This window comes from Gekko japonicus, unplaced genomic scaffold, assembly GCF_001447785.1.
Source record: "Gekko japonicus isolate JY-2015 unplaced genomic scaffold, Gekko_japonicus_V1.1 scaffold1, whole genome shotgun sequence".
Classification (NCBI taxonomy): domain Eukaryota; kingdom Metazoa; phylum Chordata; class Lepidosauria; order Squamata; family Gekkonidae; genus Gekko; species Gekko japonicus.
In genome coordinates this window covers 2,610,287-2,632,183 of record NW_015164181.1, presented here as the reverse complement: position 1 = coordinate 2,632,183, position 21,897 = coordinate 2,610,287, and the positions used below count along the sequence as shown (strand labels likewise).

The 21,897-nt window shown below is 46.7% G+C and overlaps 1 protein-coding gene and 1 long non-coding RNA gene across 2 annotated transcripts; both read right to left on the bottom strand.

Annotated features, from left to right (window-relative positions):
- Window positions 1–9,372: 9,372 nt before the first annotated feature.
- LOC107107680 (zinc finger protein RFP-like) lies at window positions 9,373–20,306 on the bottom strand. The gene is made up of 6 exons (XM_015407979.1): window positions 19,884–20,306; window positions 16,411–16,641; window positions 15,552–15,574; window positions 12,868–12,983; window positions 10,393–10,431; window positions 9,373–9,937 (listed from the first exon to the last, which is right to left on the bottom strand). Exons 1-6 carry the CDS (start codon window positions 20,298–20,300, stop codon window positions 9,420–9,422), a joined length of 1,344 nt encoding a protein of 447 aa, XP_015263465.1. The 5' UTR covers window positions 20,301–20,306; the 3' UTR covers window positions 9,373–9,419.
- Window positions 12,930–16,502, bottom strand: LOC107107723. The gene is made up of 3 exons (XR_001482403.1): window positions 16,411–16,502; window positions 15,552–15,574; window positions 12,930–12,983 (listed from the first exon to the last, which is right to left on the bottom strand). It is a non-coding gene; the product is annotated as an uncharacterized LOC107107723 (long non-coding RNA).
- Window positions 20,307–21,897: the final 1,591 nt, after the last annotated feature.

The following is a 21,897-nucleotide window of genomic DNA, read 5'->3' as shown; positions in this document are numbered from 1 at the left end:
CACGGTTTATGGCATCTCTGGGTCTGTAAACGTTAGGAATATTAGGCATGACAGATGTTTTATTTTCAAAATCGCTTGACCCCTCAAATGCCTGTGAACACTTGCAAGAGTGCCTCTCAGCTAGGATAGCCTACCTCCAGATGGAACCAGCTCTTCCAGAAGTACAGCTGATCCCCAGATCACAGGGATCAGTTCCCCTGGAGCAAATGGCAGCATCAGTGGGCAGACCGTATGGTATAAAATAGATTCCAGGGAAACCCTGCCACAGGCACCATCCCCAAATCTCCAGGATTTCCCCAGGCCATAGTTGGCAACCATATTTTCACCCAGTGAGCATGCTTTAAAAGAAAAAACTATCCCCCACAAGAAGACCTCAGGGTCAAGTATATGTGACACACTCAGAGTGCGTCTTCTTGGAATGGGGAACCTAATTCTGTTTGCAAAAGCAGAACTTGAGGCCTCTGAGCATACACAAAATATCTTTAAAGAATCCCTTTGGGGAAACAATTTAACTTATAAAAAGTAGGATGAAATTCTGGCCAGGGCACTACATTTTTTTAGTCAGCTGAGATAAGAACCCTAATAGGCACTGAATGATGACCCCCTACTTGTGAACCGGTCCCAAGCTGCTCAATCGTTTCTTCTCTGAGGCAAGTTTGTAGTTTTATTTGAAGGGTTGTTCCTTAAACAAAAGCCCCAAAAATAAAACCTCATGGCACCTGTGAACGTTATGGATACCCCCATATTTCGATGTCCCCAACTTTTTTGAGCCTGCGCTCAGCCGTGAAACTAACTGGGTGACCTAATGGATCAGTCAGTCAGTCACTCTAACAAACCTCACAGGGTTGTTGTGAGGATGGAAAGGAGAGGAGAGGAGACTGATGTAAGACTGATGTAAGCCATAGATCAGTAGATAGATCAGGTGAGAGCCCACCTCCATTATTATTTTTATGCGTTATTTGGAATCATTGTTTTTTTAAGTTTTGCAGTTCAACGGTGGGGGGGGGCATTTTTAAAAATGAGTTTTAATTACACAGATCAGTTTAAAATGGCAGCATATCCCGTGATACAGTGGCAATATTGCCCCAGAAAATGTGACTTTTTAAAGAAAGAGCTGAGTGCAAACTTCACTCTGCAACTAGGAAGTGCAATATTAACCCAACACACAGGAGACCTCCTAAGAGGAGGGTGTACAGCATTAAGACACAAGCCAGGATCCTTTGGGTATGCTGAAGGACCTTGGCCAACAGTCCCATCTCTTCAGACATGGTCAGCATCAAGAGTTCCTAAATCACCACAAAATATGCAGATTTGAGGTGCCTCGGTGGACAAAGGTAGCTTTGCAATAAGATCTCCGGCTGGATGTCTGGAAAGTTCAGAACTGTTGTGTCTCTTCTCTTGGCTCCATTCTTTTTGCTTGGATCTTCCTGTGGGAGAGGAATACATAATGTGCCAGGCACATTCAGAAAAAGTTGAAGAGGTTCAACAAATGCTAAAATAATTTAAACGAAGTCATTAAATCATTTAAAACCGAATGGACGCACAATTTAAAACCATGTAAAAACACTTAGCAGAGGGAAACACAAGTGAGGTAACTACATGGTGAAGGATCTTCTCTATTAACTGTGATGCATTTGTTAAGAAGAGGGCTGCTCTCACATTTCATAGATCATTAAGAGTTCCACTTCTGCCATTTAAACTCTGAGAGGAAAAACTCTGAATTGTGAATTCCACCCCCATTGAAATGTAAACACCTTAGACTTTTGGTCTCCATTAGTTCTTTTCTTGGGGAGGGGTGTCCAGCATCCAATATAACATCACTTGTCATATTGTATGCCAATTGTTACATACTTAGGGACAGGGGTCATTTCATAGAAAAAGAGGTGCAGGCGCTCATTAGCATAACTTATTTGCATATGCCACACCCCCTGACATCACCAGAAGTGTGTCAGAAGACAACTCAGGCTCCACTGGACTCTTTTGGATTGCTAGCTATGGGCGGGGGGACGTGTAGATCTGTCCTCGCAGAGGAGGGAGAGCTTGCACCTGAATAAAACTTGGTCTGAAAGGTGCCACTGGACTGTTTTGGACCGGGGGGGTGGGCTCTGCAATTTACCTGGCTGCTTCTTGCTCTGACTGAGGGCTTCTGGGAGCAGGGGGCGGGGCTTGCTGCATGTGCCCGCCCCCTGGGCTCTTTACTGGCGGAGCTCCGCTCCTGTGCACTCCTGCAGGAAATTACCCCTGCTTAGGGACAATAAGTACCACTTTTCAACACACCACTGCATGACAGTTCTATGCTGAGAGAAAGTTAAGAGCATGCTCAAACATTCAACTAAAAATAGTGTAACATACATGCTTAATTTGTACAGCTGCTATAAATTCTACAGTTGCCATGCAGCGGTATAACTGATACAGGTCACCAATGCTAAGTGACACAACTCTCTCCCAACTCTCTTATGTACACTTTAGTTTCACATACAAAACAAACACGAACCACACAACAGGGACTATACAATTAAACAGCTGGGCTGAATCAGTGGTCTCACAGTAGTCAGACCTCATCAGAAAGTTAACGATAGCCTTGTTGACATCTACATAACTACAGAAGAGCTGAAATTTTATTATTTATTTATGTACTTTATAATCTGCCTTCCTCACCAAGACTCAAAGTGAATTGCAAGGATATAAACAGTGCAAGCATAAGACAATTAGTGAACAATGAGCGATGCAATAGGACTAGTTATTACAGAATTGGAAAACAGCGCAAGCAGCAGTCTTAGGCAAGGTATATTGTAAACAATACAGAAGGTAGATTACAGGGTATAAAATGGGTCCCCAACTTTATCCATATAATCCATCATAGGAAAATGAAGAAGCCAAAGCATCCCTCCTGATGCATTGAAGCAGCCTTTAGGGTTGCAGAGTAGAACTGAAGAGACCTTGCCCAATGAGTAATACAAAAGCATCATCTTAAAAGGAGATGGAACGAGACTCTCAGTAGTTGTTCTTTGTTCTGAAGGACCAGAACTCTGAAACACTGGGGAAATGACCTAGGAAAAGTGTTGGACTTTTTGGATATTTATCTTGTATATTTATTCTTTGGTGTCTGCATTTTCTAATGATGAACTACTTTGGTTTCTACATTTTCCTATGATGGATTATATGGATAGATTTTTTCCAGACAATAGATGCATTTCACTTTGATGAAGTCTCCTTTGTGAATATTCTGCGGGAAATTCAGCTCTCACAGTTGCTTTTTGTATTCTTTGTGACCCGTGGTATAAGACAACGCAATAAAAGCAGGTGACACCTTTGTTGATATAGCAGAAGGAATTATTAAAAACCTCAAAGCCCAATATTTCAATGTACATTTTTAATTAATTTTGGGGCCTGTTTAAAAAGTTGTGCAATCCCCTCACTCCACCACTCAAGTCCAGGAGGGGATTACATGTTCCCCATGTCCAAAAACATGCTGTCCACCACGGAGGCTGCCCCCCCTCCCCCCCCTCAAGGCCCACCATACCCAACTGCAAGAGCATCTGCTGCAATCTTTTTTAACTGCCTGGGGATGGAACATTTCAAGGACGACATATCTGTAGGTACCAGAGGACCTGCGCCCCTCCGTTCAGCCCTGCAAATGCCCTCTCCCCTAGATGCTGCATCTATGTGAACTCAGCAAACACAGGCTTGGGTCACTTTAGTGTTTCCAACCTCCAGGTGGTGGCTGGAGATCTCCTGGGATTACAACTGATCTCCAGGGGGACAGAGATCGGTTCGTCTGGAGAAAATGGCCACTTTGGAAGGTGGACTCTATGACATTATGCCCCATCGAAGTCCCTCCCCTTCCCAAACCCCGCCCTCCTCAGGCTCCACCCCTAAAATCTCCAGGTATTGCCCAACCCAGGGCTGGCAACCAGAGACCACATATTCATCAACCAAATGTTTAGTCCTTTCCTTATGAATGCAGGCCAAACTGTCAATTTTTGTTTTAAAGCTGAGGGATTTGTGCCTTTGGTATGCATTATTGAGCGCAGAGATCCATTTTATGGTGAAGTGGAATGGGTGTCATGTAGGGCTCCTGCACTGACTGGAAATGCTGAGGAAAAAGGAGTAGGTGGGAGAGATGCCCCCCAGCCCAATCCTCCCACTTTGAGTTTGCACTGTGCAGAGAAAAAGCTGGTTAAAAGGGGGTCTAAATAATAACAAATAGGAGCTGCGGTGGCTCAAGTGGTTAAGACGCTGAACTGCAGGCTGTGGAAGGTCGGTAGTTCAGCAGTTCGAGACCCAAGTGTGCCGCATGACGGAGTGAGCTCCCATCTCTAGTTCCAGCTCCTGCCAACCTAGCAGTTTGAAAGCAAGAAATTGCAAGTAGATAAATACGTACCACTTCGGTGGGAAGGTAACAGCGTTCCGTTCGCCTTGGTGTTTAGTCATGCCGGCCACATGACCACGGAAACGTCTTCGGACAGCACTGGCTCTTCGGCTTTGAAACGGAGATGAGCACCGCAACCCTAGAGTTGGACTCGACTGGCTTTTGAGCAAGGGAACCTTTACCTAAATAATTAAATGGCATGTGTTCTAGTAATTAAAAGGCAAAACACCAGGGGGAAAGGACTCAAATTAGTCCATACTACTTGAATATAAAGTTACCGATTAGTGCGACATTGTAGGCCCTTTTACTTTCTTTCTACATGTGTCTTTTTAGGAGGTACACTACCCTTCTTCATTGCTGTAATGTCCTCTTTAAAACAAACGCACACGCAAGCCAACGGGGGAGGTAGACTACAGAGCTCCCGGCTAGATCACACTAATCTAGCATCTTGTTTTCTAATTGTGATACTTCTGGGAAACATATATGCCTGGCACAATGGCAACAGCCTTGCTTCTCCCCACCATCTAGCGGTAGACTGCCTCTGAACATGGAGACTCCATGTAATTATCACGCCTGATAGGCACTGATAAGAAGGGAAGAAGAAATTGCATTTGTACACTACCTGAAGGAGCCTCAGAGCAACTTACAATCTCCTTTCCCTTCCCCTCCCCACAACAGACACCCTGTGAGGTAGGTGGGGCTGAGAGGGTTCTCTCTCGATAACTGCCCTTGATCGAGCAGCTTTGAAAGAACTTATGACTGACCCAAGGTCACACCAGCAGCTGCACGTGGAGGAGTAGGGAATCAAACCCGGTCCTCCCAGATTAGCGTCCACACTCTTAACCACTACACTACACTATCCCCCATTAATTTGTCTGTAAAATCCACCCCCTGCCTCTGGGTCTGTGTCAAACATTACAGAAAAAATGGCAGTCTTTTTTTTAAAAAAACATCTGGGGAAATATCCCATGTGGCACAGACCAGTGTGAGGACAGAAACAGGTCAGTCTATGAGCCTGGCTATACCACAGCCTCTTTCTGGTCCAGAAAACCGCTGCTTTAAAAGGTCTCCACTTACCTTAGCTTCTCCAGAACTTCTGCCAAATGCATTCAAAGGCTCAGGGTTTCATAGTCAACTGCGAAATTTACAGAGCACAAGCTCTATCCTGCCATCTTAGCTCTACGCTTCTTCTGAAATGAACCCAGACTCCTTTTCTCTCCTGACTCTGCCACCCCATCTGCCTTATAATGGTAATGCTGGCAGAAGACCAATCACCTGGTAGACTGCTCAGTCAAGAGGTTTCAGTCAAAGAAAAGATGGTGGGTCTGAGCAACAGGATGGAATTGTGACGCTCACACACTTTGACAGTGCGGGAAAAAGGGGGAAAGTGATTTACAAGGTTCCGCTGACGAGAGCCCTTTTCATCAGCCGTTCCCCATTTATTTCTTCAAAGCAGCTACCGTTGTTTGGAGATTTGCTATCGCCCTGAACACACATCCTGTCTTGCTTTCAGTAGCACAGAATGACTGATGGTCAGAGGGAAAGGATGGCTGTCCTTGGAGAATCTGTACCACCACCAGTTGGGTGAGATTTTTCCAACTGCAAACTTCCCCCCACTGGAAAGAGAACAAAAACCCACTTTGGTTCAGTTGTGGCCAATGCCCACGGTAGGCAGGATCAGGAATCTGCTGACAGGTGAGCCATTGATCCCCATCTCCAGTGTATACCAGCAACAGAGATCCTCAGTATGACCTGAAGTACTGATACTCAGCATGGTGCCTGTAGGTGCCCTGGAACCTGCTGATGTGCTTTTGAAAAGTGTGCTGGGCTAGGTAGGGTTTTTGCTGGGGGTGGGGTGGGCTTCAGGTTGGTTCTTTAGATTTAAAGGCATCCTGATAGGTGGAGCTTCTACTTGAAATGTTGAAGAGGTACTATGTGTGTGTGGGGGGGAGGTATATACACACACCCCTTGTGGTTGGCTCCACTTCCTGCAGCAGCCATTTTGTGATTGGCTCAACCTATTGTTGCAGCCCTTCGGTTGCTGTGCCCACCATCCTGTATGAGAACTCCAGAGGTGCCCACAGGCTCAAAGGTTGGGGACCCCTGCCCCATTATCACTGGAAGCAGGAGTGCTTCAGAAGAAGCCGGAAAGCATCACTTTTGTTTACCACCCACACCTCCATTGGCTTGCGACCCAACCTTCCACCATTTTGATGGCTGCAGTACCTCACAGCAGCCATTTTGTAATAGGCCTTGGGACCACTGCAAGGCAGCCATTTTGTGACAGTGCCAGCTCCTTGTTCTCAAGATCTCAAAAGTACCCACAGACTCCACAAGACAGGGGACCCCGATGTAAAGGCACAGATTTCATAACTTTTGAAGTGCATCCTATGAAGGTTCATATTTTTCTACCTCCGCATTTTTGAAAGTGGAAAAATTCACTGCCACAGGAAGTGGTGGCGGCTTCAAGCATGGACGGCTTCAAAAGGGAATTAGATAAGCATATGGAGCAGAGGTCCATCAGTGGCTATTAGCCACAAGGTATAGATAGGGGCTCTGGGGCAAGTGATGCTCTGTCTTCTTGGTGCTTGGGGGGGGGGTCAACAGCGGGAGGGCTTCTAATGTCCTGGTCCCACTGGTGGACCTCCTGATGGCACCTGGTATTTCTGGCCACTGCGTGACACAGAGTGTTGGACTGGATGGGCCTTTGGCCTGATCCAACATTGGCGTCTCTTATGTTCTTATTTACGTGCTTTTCCTGTCCTCAGGATAGGGGAAAGGTTCTTGTTGATGGCACAGGGGTGCCAGCCAATCAGCACCATGCACAGCCAATTTGCGCTTCAAACTTAACAGGTTTTTAACAGTTTTTAACTGTGCTCAACCCTGTAATATCATGCATGTGTTTGTCTCTCACACACATGCAACCAGCAAATGGGAAAATAGCACCCAAGTGTTCATAGGATATTCAAGGGGGAGATTATACAGGTAAAGGGGGATTTCTCACAGGTCCCTCAGCTTGTCCATTAACAGAAATTATTAGAATAGCAGAGCCTGAGCTGGAACCACTGGTGCAAGGGGTTGCCTGGCAACAAGCCAGGAGAGGGAGGGTGAATTCCAAGAGAGAGAGAAAGTCCAAAGGTGTTTTTTCCTGAAGGAGGTGAGGATTTCTCTCTGCAAGAAGCAGCTCTAGCAGAAACAGCTCATGGAGCAGTGAAAAGGGAAGTGGACAGAAGTACAGGCATCTTCTGACTTGGGCCTTTTGTCCCTCAGTGTTTATAGGCCTTAAAAAGGTAGAATTTTCTATAATCTGTGCGTTAGAACCCAGAGACTAACTTCCTTCATCCTGACTTTAAGGCTACTTGATATATAAGAACGTAAGAGAAGCTATGTTGGATCAGGCCAATGGCCCATCCAGTCCAACACTCTGTCACACAGTGGCCAAAACCCAGGAGCCATCTAGGGATGCCAGCCTCCAGGCACAGAATAATTTGATAAAAGTGTCAGAATGTGTGATGGCAGCAGCTAAAGAGACCAGTTCTATGCTAGAGGTTACTGGGAAAGGGATTCGAAAGAAAAAAGCTGGTACAGTAATGCCTTTGCATAGGTTTCTGGCACAGCTGTGGTTGGCCCATCTGAAAAGGTTATAAGCAATGGAAAGAATGGGTCGGAAGAGGTGATAAAAATAATCAAAGGTCCAAAGCAGCTTCCTTATGAAAAGGGCTTTTAAGTTTAGAGAAGGAAGGGCAGGGAAGACACAATAGATGTTTACTGAATTATACATAGTGGGGAAGAACTAGATGGAACTTTTTCCTTAAGAGAGCCAGTTTGGTGTAGTAATTAAGTGCACGGACTCTAATCTGGGAGAACCGGGTTTTATTCCCCATTCCTCCACTTGCACCTGGCTAGATGACCTTGGGAAAGTTGTAGCTCTGATAAGAGCTGTTCTTGAAAAAGAGCAGTTTCTCTCAGAGCTCTCTCAGCCCCACCGACCTCACAGGGTGTCTGTTGTGGGGAGGGGAAGGGAAAGGAGTTTGTAAGCCGCTCTGAGACACCTTTGGGTAGTGAAGGGCGGGGTATAAATCCAATCTCTTCTTCTTCTTAATAATGCAACAGGGGAGCAAAGGTGACAGGCACTAGACCCAAGCCAGAGTCAAAAGGAAATTCTTAACATAAGTTAACTCAGAACTCACCATCACAAAGTGTGGCAATCACCACTAGTTTTAGGCAGCTTTAAGAAGGGATTAGGCAAATTCCTCAGTCACTGGATGAAGCCTCCATGTTCAGAGACAGTATCACCAGCACTTTTGGCTTCCCACGTAGAGAAATAAGGTACTAGACTAGAGAGACTTCCAGTCTAGTCCAGCTGGATTCACATTATGCATATGAAACTGCTTTGAAAGTGTTTCTTTATGTAACAGAGGCTATATGCCTGAGGATATAGTGATGGCCACAGCAATACACAGCTCTAAAAAGGTAAAAAGGTGATTAGGTAGATTCATAGAAGATAGACCTACCAGTGGCTACTAGCCATAAAGGGACCCTTCCACATTCAGAGGCAGTCAGCCTCTGAATCCCAGTGCCAGGAGGCAACATCAGGGGAAGTCCATGGCCTCTGTGACGTCTTCTGGGCCTTCCAGAGGAACTGGTTGGCCACTATGTGAGACAGAATGCCTAACAACATGGACCACTGGTCTGATCCAGCAGGGCTTTCCTTGTGTACCTTAATGCTGGTCTGCTTTGTGTAACCCTTGCCAGAGGAAATGAGAAAATGGGACAATGTGCATCTTATAGTACTCCTGCCCTGAAAAAGCTGTAGCTTTTAAATCAGACAACTTACAACATTACAATTACAAACTTTATTTAATATTCAGAGACCCATATTTGCACAGCAGCATGCTACAAAACTTGGTTTAAATAAGCTTTGCAAGTGGACAAAAAAACCACCCTGTTGTTCTCAGCAAAGCTTGTTTAACCAACTAGAACTGAAAAGGTCACGGGCTTAAAAAAAATAATTGTTTCTGCTGGGAAGGTTTTACTTGTACTGTCCCTAGGAATGGATTTTGAGCTGGCCCGCCTGCTGTAACCAAAAGAAGGGGTAAAGCTTCTCATCATGGAACGATCCCTCTCTGAACTCAAAAAGCTCTGCCGCTTGGTTGGCATCGGCAAACACCACACCTGCCCCAACGTAGTCCAAGTACACCCTGATTCTCATGGGCCTCAGGCGCGTCCACGGGAAAGCAAAGTTCTGTCGTTCAAAAGCAAAATATCGGTCCCCACACTTCCCGATAGCATAGATACCTTTCTCAGAGTTGAGGACCACCTCACCCTTGCACTTCAAAGACTCCTTGGCCACTCCAATTGCCCAGTTGCCCTCAATCCCTACATCAACCTCCCAATAAAGTTTGCCGGAGTTGAACCCTTCGCAGCCCAGCACGCAAGGACAGAAGTCGAACCTCCGTGGATGGTTGAGAACTGCTCGATCCTCATGAACCCATCTCACTACTTTACAGTCCTCAGACACCTCCAGTTTGGGGTGTGCCGTAACAGGATCTAAAGTCACATTTACTGTGGAAGAAGGGATGGGTGGGAGAAGATAAGTTAGCAGGATTCTGTCCTTGCTGGGAGAAGAACATGCACCTCTTCTGCAGTTGCACATCATCAAAAAATTTCTATACCCTGCCATTTTTAATTGATATTTGTTCATATTTTAGCTGTTAGACCACTCGGCAGCAAAGCGACATATAAATAACTTAAAAAATTAACAACTGGGGTATCCCAACCATTATGTGATTAAACAGGAAATTTGAGCAGGAAATCTCTCCCCTTAGCAGAATGAAGTTCTAGCTATGAAAGACTCCGTGGGCTTCAGCAAAGCCCCCTGTCCTGATAACCTGTGCTTTCCCCTGGCACAAGAAGTATCTCTTTGCCCAAGACCCTAGAGGGCCACTAAAAGGCACAGCAAGACAATACTGACTACAACAAACCAACAGCAGGCATGAGGCAGCATCATACAAATTTACCTTTATCGTAGTGTAGCTGAAATCCAGAGTCAAACAGGACTGCAGGAGTAAGGGGGGAAATCGTAATTAAGCAGATGTCAAAAGAACGCATCACACCACAACTAGTAGCTGGCTTTTTATGTCATCCATTTGCTAGCTATCCCAGTCTGCAGTGAAGTTCAGGAGCAGGAGTAGAGTTACTTCCATATAAGCCAGCCTAGAAATTTGAGATCTGAATAGCCCAGACCAGCCTAAATTCATCAGCTTGGAAATTAAGCAGGGTCAGGCCTAATTAGTTCTTGGATGAGAGACCACCAGAGAAGACCAGTGCTGCTATAGCAAACCAGTACTGCCAGAAAAGGGGAGAAAAAAACACAACCTTGCATGAAAAGGTAACCGAAAAGGCTGGAACAAAGAAAAAAGTACAATATAACTGATGCCCATGGTGCAAATGTACAAAATATCAAAACACTGTATATAATTTAATATATTCAGAAGTCCTAAAATCTCGTTTAAAAACAACCATCCTATTTATTGTTTAGCATATAAGTATCTAATCCCAATATAAAGACAAATCTCCATTTAGAAGAAGAGGAGGAGGAGACTGGATTTATACCCCGCCCTTCACTACCCAAAGGTGTCTCAGAGCGGCTTGCAAACTCCTTCCCCTTCCCCTCCCCACACCCTGTGAGGTAGGTGGGGCTGAGGGAGTTCTGACAGAAACTGCTCTTTTTCAAGAACAGCTCTGACAGAACTCTGGCTTGCCCAAGGTCATCCAGCCAGGTGCAAGTGGAGGAGTGGGGAATCAAACCCGGTTCTCCCAGATTAGAGTCTGCGCACTTAACCACTACACCAAACTGGCTCAACATAAATACAAGTTTAAAAGTACATATGGTCTCCAGCTGATTCTATTTCTAGTTGTACCGGAGCACTCCACTGGAGCTTTGAGTATTCAGATTGGACCTAAGAAGATCCAGGGGCAAAGGGTACATTTTACATCTTGATGAGTTGCCCATGTTACATCACAGGAAAATTTGACAACACTTAAACTCCATGGGTGAACATCTACGTGAATAAGGTCCATTCTGTGTATGATCAATTTTATGTACGTTTTTGTTAAATTAGTGGAGTGCTCAGTTTGAATTGTACCACTGAGGGAGGCCAGGTCCCGAAATATATTTGGTACTGGTTCTTGCATATGGAGACAACATGTACATTTAAACCTTCATTTATGTAAGTGGACATTTGCCTTTATATTGGGATTAGGTATTTATATGCTGAACCATAGGATGGTTGTTTTAAATGATAATTTTAGCACTAAATTATTTATTTAATTGGATTTTTACCCCGCCTTCCCGCAGAGGCGGCTCACGGTGGCTTACAAACAATTAACACAACATACAATTTAAAACCAGCAAATTATTAAATTATACACAATATTTTGTACATTTGCTCTATTTGCATACAATGGCTTACAAACAATTATATACAATATTTTGTACATTTGCTCTATTTGCATACAGTGGCTTACAAACAATTAACATAACATACAATTTAAAACCAGCAAATTATTAAATTATATACAATATTTTGTACAATTGCTCTATTTGCATAATTATATTTTACTTTCTCTGGGTTTGTTCCAACCTTTTTGGTTATCTGGCTATACTAAACCACCTCTGCTCATTTCTTGCCTTGAAAACCCCTTGAGGGACTGCTGTAAGCTGGTTGTGACTTGATGTCACTTTACTCGTAATGCCATGTAAGGAGGCCACCAGGTGCAAACTGGGATGTTAAAATGGCTGGAGTCTCTCCTTCAGTCCCCACTGCTAACGGAGCAGAGGTCCATCAGTGGCTATTAGCCACAAAGTATGGATGGAACACTCTGTCTAGGGCAGGGATGCTCTGTATTCTTTGTGCTTGGGGGGCCACAGCAGGAGGGCTTCTGGAGTTCTGGCCCTGCTGGTGGACCTCCTGATGGCACCTGGACTTTGGCCACTGTGTAACACAGAACTTTAGACTGGATGGGCCATTGGCCTGATTCAGCATGTTAAATGTTGACTTCTGAGCAGGAGTCCAAAATGCAGGATACGGGGGAGAAGAGGCAAGGTCATTCCAACCTTTTTCCACAGCCTCAAACTGTTTCCAACATTTCCCTCAGGGTGACAACAGAGTCTTGCCCATGGAGATATGCGTGTTTCCCCATTCACTAGCCCAGCTGCCATTGGTGGTGGAAAGTGACATCCAGTCACAGCTGACCCTATAGGGTTTTCAAGGCAAGAGATGTTCAGAGGTGGGTCTGCCATTGCCTGCTTCTGTGTAGAGACCCTGGGCTTCCCGGTGGTCTCCCATCCATGTCCTAACCAGGGCCGACCCTGCTTAGCTTCTGAGATCTGATGAGATTGGGCCAGCCTGGGCACCACAAGCTTATTACTCCAGATTTCACGGTGACACCATTTCCAGCACTAATCATACAGGAAAGGCCTCTTTCCTTACCTCGGATATGATTCACAGAAATCTCCATGAAGTTATGAAGATCGTACAGCTCCCAGACTCTCCTTTTCAGCGCAGCGGGGTATGCCACTGTTCTATCAAATCTCTCCCTTGCCCACCTGCAGGAAAACCAATATTTGCTTGTTACCTGTCCCATCTAGAACTCCCTTCTCCTGCCTGTTAAAGGCAGCAGAGGAGGTAGGCTGAACATAAGATGGGCTCACGCAGGGCTTTTTTTGTAGAAAAAGCCCAGCAGGAACTCATTAGCATAATAGGCCACACCCAACAGCAGAAACTCATTAACATATTAGGCTACACCTCCGACAGCACGGCACATTAGCATATTAGGCCACACCCCATGCCTCCCCTTGGTTTGCCTGGGTGCCCCGCAGTTGCGGGGAGCCCGGGCAAGCCGGCCCTTGGACAGGCCAGGGGAGGCAAAGGGAGACATTTAAATGCCTCCCCGATACTTCCAGAGCCCCCCCCTGGCCTGCCCACCTCGGAGTTACCGGGGGGGGGGTGTCGCTCTCCAGGCCTTCCCTCTGTAGCCACGCACTCAGAGATTTTGGCTGTAGTGGGCGTGGCCAACTCTGAAGCCAGCCGGAACTCCGTTCCTGTGCGTTTCTGCCCAAAAATAGCCCTGGGCTCACGCTGACTCAGCCTCACAGTCCACCTAACTCTGTGTCTCCTCCACTTTGACTTCCAGGTCTCAGACAATGTCTTCCCCAACTCCTGCTATGGGAAGATGCCAGGGATTGAACTTGGCAGCTTCACTGAGCCACGCAGCCCATCCACACTGGGGGGGGGGGAGATGAAGAGAAGTACATTGACCTACACACACAGTCCCCCGCTGTGGTGTATTCAATGTGCCAATGTATGTATGTGAACTCCCTGATTGAATCACCATGTGAAGCTTCGTCCTGGGCTAGGATCCAAATCCCTCAACTACTATTGGTAGCCCAGGAAGAGCCGACCAATCACCAACCTCCAGTTCCATGAGAGGGAACAATTGTGATTGGACCTTATCCGTGCAACCTCATAGGTTGTTATTGTAAAACAGGGCGTGGCTATATTAGCCGGGAGAGTTTAAAAGAAGAACCGCTGCAATGCTAAAGCTGTTCCGGCTATTCATGTTGATCTGTTTGGAGTTGAGTTACGGGTTGCTGAATAAAGCTGATCTTTTGCTGAATCACTCCCTGACTCGTTTGTTAAGTAACCGACTTAACACCCGCATTAACAAAAGTCGGCGGCAAAGCTCCTCACTAGGACCCCAAATGCACCCAGAGTAGCAGACCCTTGTCCTACATGGACGATAAAGGAAGCTTCTCCGATTAACTGCACGTGAGGTTGATATCTTCCATCTGACAGAGGGAGCTTTGACTCTCAAAAGCTTGCACCCTAAAATTCTTGTTGGCCTCTTAAGGTGCGGCTGGACTGTGATCTAGATCTACTGTGAAAGGTGGACTGGGGTGTGTGTGTGTGAATCTAACGGTTGCAGCACTAAACACCTTAAGATTGAGGCAGGACCTGAAGAGGATGAGACATGTAGCAGCCAGTAGGATGAAATGATTAAGATTCTCTGACAGCACTTGTTACGGGTAACAAATAATTATTGTATGGCATTGTGTGTAGAATAGCCAGGAGATCTTAGGATGGTCTGGCAGCCAGAAGTTCTTTTAGCATTATGCACCACTAGGTGGCAAGCTAGACTTGTTTTCTGGGGGTGAGAGAGCTCTGAAAGAGCTGTGACTGGCCCAAGGTCATCCAGTTGGCTCCATATCGAGGAGTGGGGAATTGAACCCACTTCTCCAGATTAGAGTCTGCCACCCTTAACCACTACACCACGCTGGCTCTCACTTGTGACAAGTGATACAGTGTGATGATGGTCACAAGGAGAGGGCAGACGCAAGGACCCAGAGACCCAGTGTCTATAGTGAGTTAACTGCCCCCAGTTTCTATGGAGCCCCAATCATAAGATTATATACTGACTGGTGAAGTCCTTACACACCCAAGCAGAGCACTAGTTCCCTGTGTTCTGTGGTAGCCAGAAATCCTATTACTGGGGGAGAAACAACCCCTACAACAAGAGGGCAGCAGGAAATCAGACTTCACAGACAGAAGTCCTTGTGCCTCTGGAATCAGTATTCTAGCTCCAAGGCAGTCTTGCATTTGCAAAAAAAAAAGAAAGAAAGAAAGTGCTGCTCTTATCAACCTAGCAACAGCCTCAAAGATCTTCCTTCACAAAGGAAAAAAGGATCTCTGTGCCAAAATAGAGCTCTCCAAGTCCTCCACTCCCAGCTCGGGAGGATGTTCTTTGAATACCACTTTAAAAAAATTGTGCCTTTGAAAAACTTTGAATTGAGATGCTTCGGGGTATTTCCTTATATCAGTTAAATTTAAGATTTGGGGAAAATTAACAGAATATGTGACTCAGTTTGTAATGAGATTAGTATGATTAAGACTAGATGCTTATTTAAGCTGATTAGATCTCCTCTCTTGGGTTTTTAGTCAGTAGTGGGTATCTTTTCTTTATCCCTTAGATGTAGTCCCCTCCCTTATTTCTGTGATAGTTTGTAGTTTTAATAAAAATGCAATAAAAAATACCCATTGGGGAGCAAAAAAAAAAAGAAAAGACTTCCTGACTAGGACCAAGCACAAAGGTTAAAAAACCAACAGAATCCACTTACCTCTGCAACTTCCTTCCAGCGTTCTAAAAGGGAACAGGAGATAGGAGATGGCTTAAGAGTCACTGAAGACTGAACATCCCCCCCCCCCTTGACAATTTGTTTCAATAGAACTTTTTTTGGTACAGCAGCAACATTTAATGCTCAGGATACCGATTTTGCTTTTTAATTCTTTTTAAATACAAGGGTTTGCAAACACTACAGAGCTGAGCCTGCAGAAACTAAAAACAAGCTGGGGCAGGGGGGAGGAGCTGCTAGGAATTGCACGGATGGAGGACACACACAATTTGGGAATTCCCTTCTGCGCTATCACAGCCAGCCATCACCCTCTCCTTGTCCTCCACTGCTCTCATGGTTCCACACCTCCTAGAGCACGCTCAGTCCTCACCAGGACAAATTCAGTTAATTTCCACCCCCATTTTTTTTTTACATACTTGGGAGTCCCCTGCACAAAACCCTGTGTTGTCTGTGGGGGGTCCCATTGTGCCATGACTGACTGATCCCTAGCATGTCATGCTCCCTCTAAGCTACGGAGTCCTGTGAGCAAAAATTCTACTTTGTGAGCTACTGGCACTCAAGTTGTGAGCAGGTGATTTGGCTACTGCATAAGTTAGTTTGCCCTGGAGCCATCCTGCCTGAGCGAAGTCAAAAATGTGTGAGCTGGGGGCTAAAAATCTGTGAGCTGGCTCACACTAACTCAGTTTAGAGGGAACACTGGCTCACCACTAGGATACTTACATACCTCCTCTCTATGTATATGCAAACTTATAAAGGAAGGCCCCCTTCAAAGGCACAAACAGTTCTGGGGCAGGGGGCACCGTTTCCCAGAGGACAGCCCGAGCCATTTCTCCCTCTCTTTTACCTCCAGGAGTTCGACTTCTGGCAGCCGACACATCTCCGCCATGTTCTCAAGGATGTGCGTGAAAGAAGAGATCTTCTCCGCTGCTAGGCTCATGTTCTCCTCCATTGTCCTCCCAATCTCTTTTTCCACTTTGCTCATCTCGTCACCCACAAGGAGTTCCGCGTCCGTCAGAAATTCCCGCAGTATTATGAAAGCGGTCGTTATTTTCTCCTTCCCCTCCGACATTTTCAACTACAAGAGGACCGACGGGAAAGAGGAGAAGCAGGTGGTCAAATTCCGGAATTGCCAATAAGCCGTGGGTAAGTGACGTTTCGAAAAGATCTGAAGGGAGGAAGCGTGGGAGATGCAGTATCGGAGCAGGGTTGGCAACTCTGGCCTAGGAAATTCCTGGAGATATGGGGGGGGAGGTGTCTGTGGAGGGAGGAATCTGGGGAGGCATTTCACCTAAAATCTATGGTCTACCATGGAGTCCACCCTATGAAGCTGCCATTTCCTCCCAGAAAACTCCTGGGGGTCAGCAACCCTAACATGGAATCTCTGGCAGGTTCTCAGCCAGAGGCTCCCAGGGGTGTGGCCCTCTCAAAAGGCAGGTGAAACACACAATCCTGAAGGAAGACGAGAGTTAACAAGAGTGGAAGGAGAGTGAGTTGTCCGCTTTAAGTCAGGAATCTAGCCAGCAAGCCAGCCCGCAGTGCAGGCTAGCGAGTGGATACCAGCAGCTCCCTGAAGGGACCATATGTAGGCTAACGGGCTGAAGCAAAACCTGTCAAAATCAGGTGAGGGTGGAAGGACGGCTGTGCCCCAGCAATTAGTAGAGCCCTGCTCTGCTACTCCATGGGCACAGATTGGGCCAACACTAACTCTGGGAACCTTCAGCCGAAGGGAAAAAAGAGATTTCCAATATGAAGGCATACACTGCCATGCAAGAGAAGAGGATCCGTCCACGCTCCATCAGGCCTTTAAAGATTCATGCTCCTGCCACGCAACAATGTGCACACATATACAGAGAAGAGGATTCATTCAAGCTCCACCAGGGCTTTAAGGATTCACACTCTGGTCTCCCCCCTCCCCCATGTGCCCTTCCCGCACAAAATGAGTGATATAGTCTCAAAGGCTCCCATGATCACACAGTGGCCCCTGAAGACACCTCCCATTTCCAGGAGGAGAAATGTTCAAGAAGACAGCCGAGTACAACTCTCCTGCTCCTTCAGACTTTGTTCGTTTGGTGTTCTTGGGCCTCAGGCGGCTGTCCAACCAGAACAGCCTCTCAAAACAGGCCCTGGCAAGGAGGAAGGGAAGCTAAGCTTGGTCTGCCACACAGGAGGCAAAACAAAGAGCCCGGCGGGACCACAAAACAAACTGAGCAGAAACTTTTGACCGTCAGAAGCTACTTTGTCAGATACCCAAAAGTGAACAGATCTCTCATTCTCTCATGCACAAAACGAGGCCAGAAGAACAAGTTAAACCCAAATATAGGCAACATTGCATAGGTACAGCATTTGTTAAATCAAGATCCAATAATAATTTTAAAAAGAATCAAGGACTGGGTGTGGACTATTCCCAACAGACAATGAGATGGGAAAGCTAGAAGAATGTGAGAGCCTTGAAAAGGGCGACTTACACCCTGACCCGGACGGCCCAGGCCAACCCAATCTCATCAGATCTCGGAAGCTAAGCAGGGCCGACCCTGGCAAGTACTTGGATGGGAGACCTCCAAGCAGGGGTCGTTTCGTAGAAAAAGAGCTAGGGGAACTCATTAGCATAACTCATTAGCATATGCCACACCCCCTGACATCACCGGAAGTGTGTCATAAGGCCACACCCCCTGACATCACCGGAAATGTGTCATAAGGCCACACACCCCGCCCCCAACGGTCCCAGCCGCCACCGCCGGCCTTGCAGCTCCACTGCCGAGCCCCATGAGGGGCCCGGCGGTGGACCTGCAAGGCCGGCGGGAGTGCAAGGAAGCCCCGCAAAGGCCCTCCCTGGCCCCAGGCAGGCAGGCAGGGGTGGGGAGAGGCAGGGAGGAAGCAACTTACCCTCCCTCTTCTCCTGCCTCCTCCTGGCTGAATGAGGGCCGGAAGCGGGGCGGCCGGAAGCAGGGGGCGGGGCTTCGTCATGTGCCCTGCCCCCCGTACCTCACCCAGGGGAACTGCGTTCCCCCCCGAAATGACCTCTGCCTCCAAGGAATACCAGGGCTGGACTGCAGAGGCAGGCAATAGTAAGCCACCTCTCTGAAACATTCAAGCCCCAGTAGGGGTCACCAGAAGTCACCATGACTTCCAGGAATACATGTAAAAAAAAATACTAACCAAAAAGAAAAGGGAGAGTTATGTCTGAGAGCAAGCCAGCTACTCCCGTGAGACCAAATGCAGACTGGTTTTCAGGTGTCATGACACCTGTTGTTTGGGTGTCAGGTGCACAAAATAGACTACAACACAGCCACCTTTTCTGGAGATTCTCACAAGGGCCATTGGGCTTGTCTTACTGCAGCCCTTTAAGGATCAACAATGGAAGTGCCTAACAAGTCAATGGAGATTCGCCCCCAAAGGCAGCTGACTCAAGATTTCCAGATGCTCCAAAAATTGGAAAGATCAATTTTTAGCATGCTAGTCCTCCCACTAGCTGCCTCCCAGTTGTACCTGTGTACATACCCTTAACTGAAGGTGTTCTTCCTCAGTGGAATTCTTATAGTCTGTAGCGTTGTCTCTCTGCTGTCTCACATGATCCAGGCAATTAAAAATTAGTCCCTAATGAAAATGCACAATCAGAAGCTTGGCAGTTTTCATTAAACATCAGAGCAGTCACTGTCAAAATCCCTGCTGCCACCATCTTTTGGAGTGCGGGGTGGGGAGAAGCCGTGATATCCCAATATTGCAAGGTCACCTCTCCTACTTAACTGTATCCAAGCAGATGAAAATGTTATCAGTGCCAGATGTGACATCTGATCCACGCTAGTTCAACAGATCCTTATTAACTAAAATGTACAGATCTGCCTTCTTGCAAAGATTGAGGACAAGTACCTCCTCCCTCCCCAAATTAGCTGACCGATTATTAACAGTTCTTAAAATCAAGAGTGTTTCCCCACACACACACTTTTTTGCTTAGTACCCAGCTTAGTTTATCAAAAGCATTCCCACTTTGTGACTTTTTAAGTCTGTCTTAATGAAGATCTTAGACCAGGGGATTCTCAAAAAAATGTTACTTTGGCAACAGCCACCAGCATAGCAGAAGGATCTTGACTGCATGGCTGAAGGTCAGCTATGGCAGCCATTTTGTGGCTGGCTTCACCTCCTGTGGCAGCCATTTTGTGGCTGCATCCACCACTTTGTGTCCAAATTCCAAAGGTGACTTCAGGTTCAAAAAGGTTGGGGACCCCTGTACTAGGCTACCTTTGCTGTTGGGTTCTCCCTGTACACACACACACACCAACACAAAGCGATTTCACTACTTCTCAAGGGGCAGGTTCCTACCTTCAGCTCAAGGGCGGCATCCTCCACAGGAATCGTGTCATGGCCCTCATGTCCTTCTGATTTGTCACACACTGGACAGATGCGGACTTGATCGTTTTTGCAGAAATATTTCAGGGGCTCCTGGTGTGTCTCGCACAGCTGCTTCCCCCCTAGTTCCCAATCTCTGTGGCGGCTCATCTGCTTCGATATTTCCACAAACCTGACCATGTCCCTGTTTGGCGTGAAATTCTGCGGCTGAATCGGCGCTCTGCACTGGGGGCAGGTGGCTTGCGAGGTAGCCTCAGTAACACACCGGTAAATGCAGACGCGGCAGAAGTGGTGTCCACAGTCAACCGTATATGGGTCTGTGAAGTAGTCCAGGCAGATGGAGCAAGTCACTTCCCGCTGAAGGCTCATTTTGGGACACTCGTCAGCCATTTTCAGTCAACACAAAGCAATCGTGCACCCTTTTGCAGGCTGAAAGACCAAGTCTTGGCCTCAATAAAACTGGCAGAAAGGCGGGTGGGATAGTTGGAGGCCAAGATGGAAGATGAACGGGGTAGGGTTACCACCTTCCCTGGAAGCAAAGTGAAAAAGGCATTTCAAAAAGGATTCTCCATTAAGGAAGGCCTAAACAGGCTTACCAAATGTATGCACTTACACACCCAATAAGCAAAATAATTAAAACCAATAAATACGAATAAGGATGAGAAAAGCATCGGACAACTTCAGCAGGCCATTGAAAGGGCCTGATTAAATTACCTTGGTAACGGCAATTCAAAAATTAAATTATACCCCAGCTATACAATTAGCAGAACCCTTGGGCAAACTGCCACATGATTCTCCTGGCACTTAAGACTTCTCTAGTTCAGTTTCAGACAGCCCTTTGGTTTCTCCACAGTTTGTTTTTTTAATGAATGAGAGAGCCACGTCAATGCAGAGAAAAGTGGGGGGGGGGACACAGAATACACACAAGGTGTGGTGCCCGATCAGTCAAAGTATTAGAAAAATTTCTTGGCAAGCTTTGAAGAAGGCAGACTTCTTCCCACAGGGGTACTAGAAGAGAAAACTCTATATATCCATACATTTTGAATGCCTAATGTGCATGAACTGGCAGCCCGGGGCGTTCCTTAAAGACTGGCGGGACGTGCTCCAAGCACAGGTCTCCATCAGTAGTCACATTTCGGGCCAACTGATGCTTCCTGACAGCTTTTAAAGGCAGAACACATTACAGTAGCCAAACCGGGATGTGATCAGAGCACACTTCTTGAGGTCAATGTCACAGCTAAGGTACAGACTGAAGACAATGCTTCAGAAGGTGCTACCTCCTACTGAAGAGACCTGGACCTCTGTCTGTCGGTACAGATCACATCCAACTGCGTGTCCAAGGTACAACCCTGGGAGCCCAAAGCGGTCTCTTCCGACTAGCAGCATCTGGAGGTTGAATTCAGGAATCCCTGCATGCAAAGCTGTGGCCCAAAATCTCAGCCTATCCTCCATCAGACCTTCAAGCAGAAGATGGTACCTCTACTTCGCCACCTTCTGCTCAAAGGTAATACCTGCCTAGAAGCTCAGGCAAGAAAAGAAGAAGAAGAAGAAGAGAAGAGATTGGATTTATACCCCGCCCTTCACTTGGAGTCTCAGAGCTGCTTACAAACTCCTTTCCCTTCCCCTCCCCACAACAGACACCCTGTGAGGTGGGTGGGGCTGAGAGAACTCTGACACAAACTGCTCTTTCAGGAACAGCTGTGCCAGAGCTTGTGACTGACCCAAGGTCACATCAGCAGGTACAAGTGGAGGAGTGGGGAATCAGACCCGGTTCTCCCAGATTAGAGTCCATCCACTTAAGCACTACACCAAACTGGCTCTCTTTCCATCATTTGCTTCTAGAGATCCTTTAAATGGAGACATAGAGGACTGAACCAGGGCTCTGCCAACTGAGCCACAGCTCCTCTTGTGAATGCTACACGCAAATGTAACTGCATTCCCTGTGTACTTGGACTCTCTCCCTCCATCTTCCTAATGGCTAAACTCT

Excerpts from the sequence above, each read along its gene's own strand:
- LOC107107680 (XM_015407979.1), bottom strand. The coding sequence starts at position 20,300 with ATGGCTGACGAGTGTCCCAAAATGAGCCTTCAGCGGGAAGTGACTTGC. Across the intron at positions 15,575-16,410 it reads CAGAAGTCGAACTCCTGGAG|AACGCTGGAAGGAAGTTGCA; the intron begins GTAAAAGAGAGG and ends GTTCCCTTTTAG. Across the intron at positions 12,984-15,551 it reads GCTGGAAGGAAGTTGCAGAG|GTGGGCAAGGGAGAGATTTG; the intron begins GTAAGTGGATTC and ends GTTTTCCTGCAG.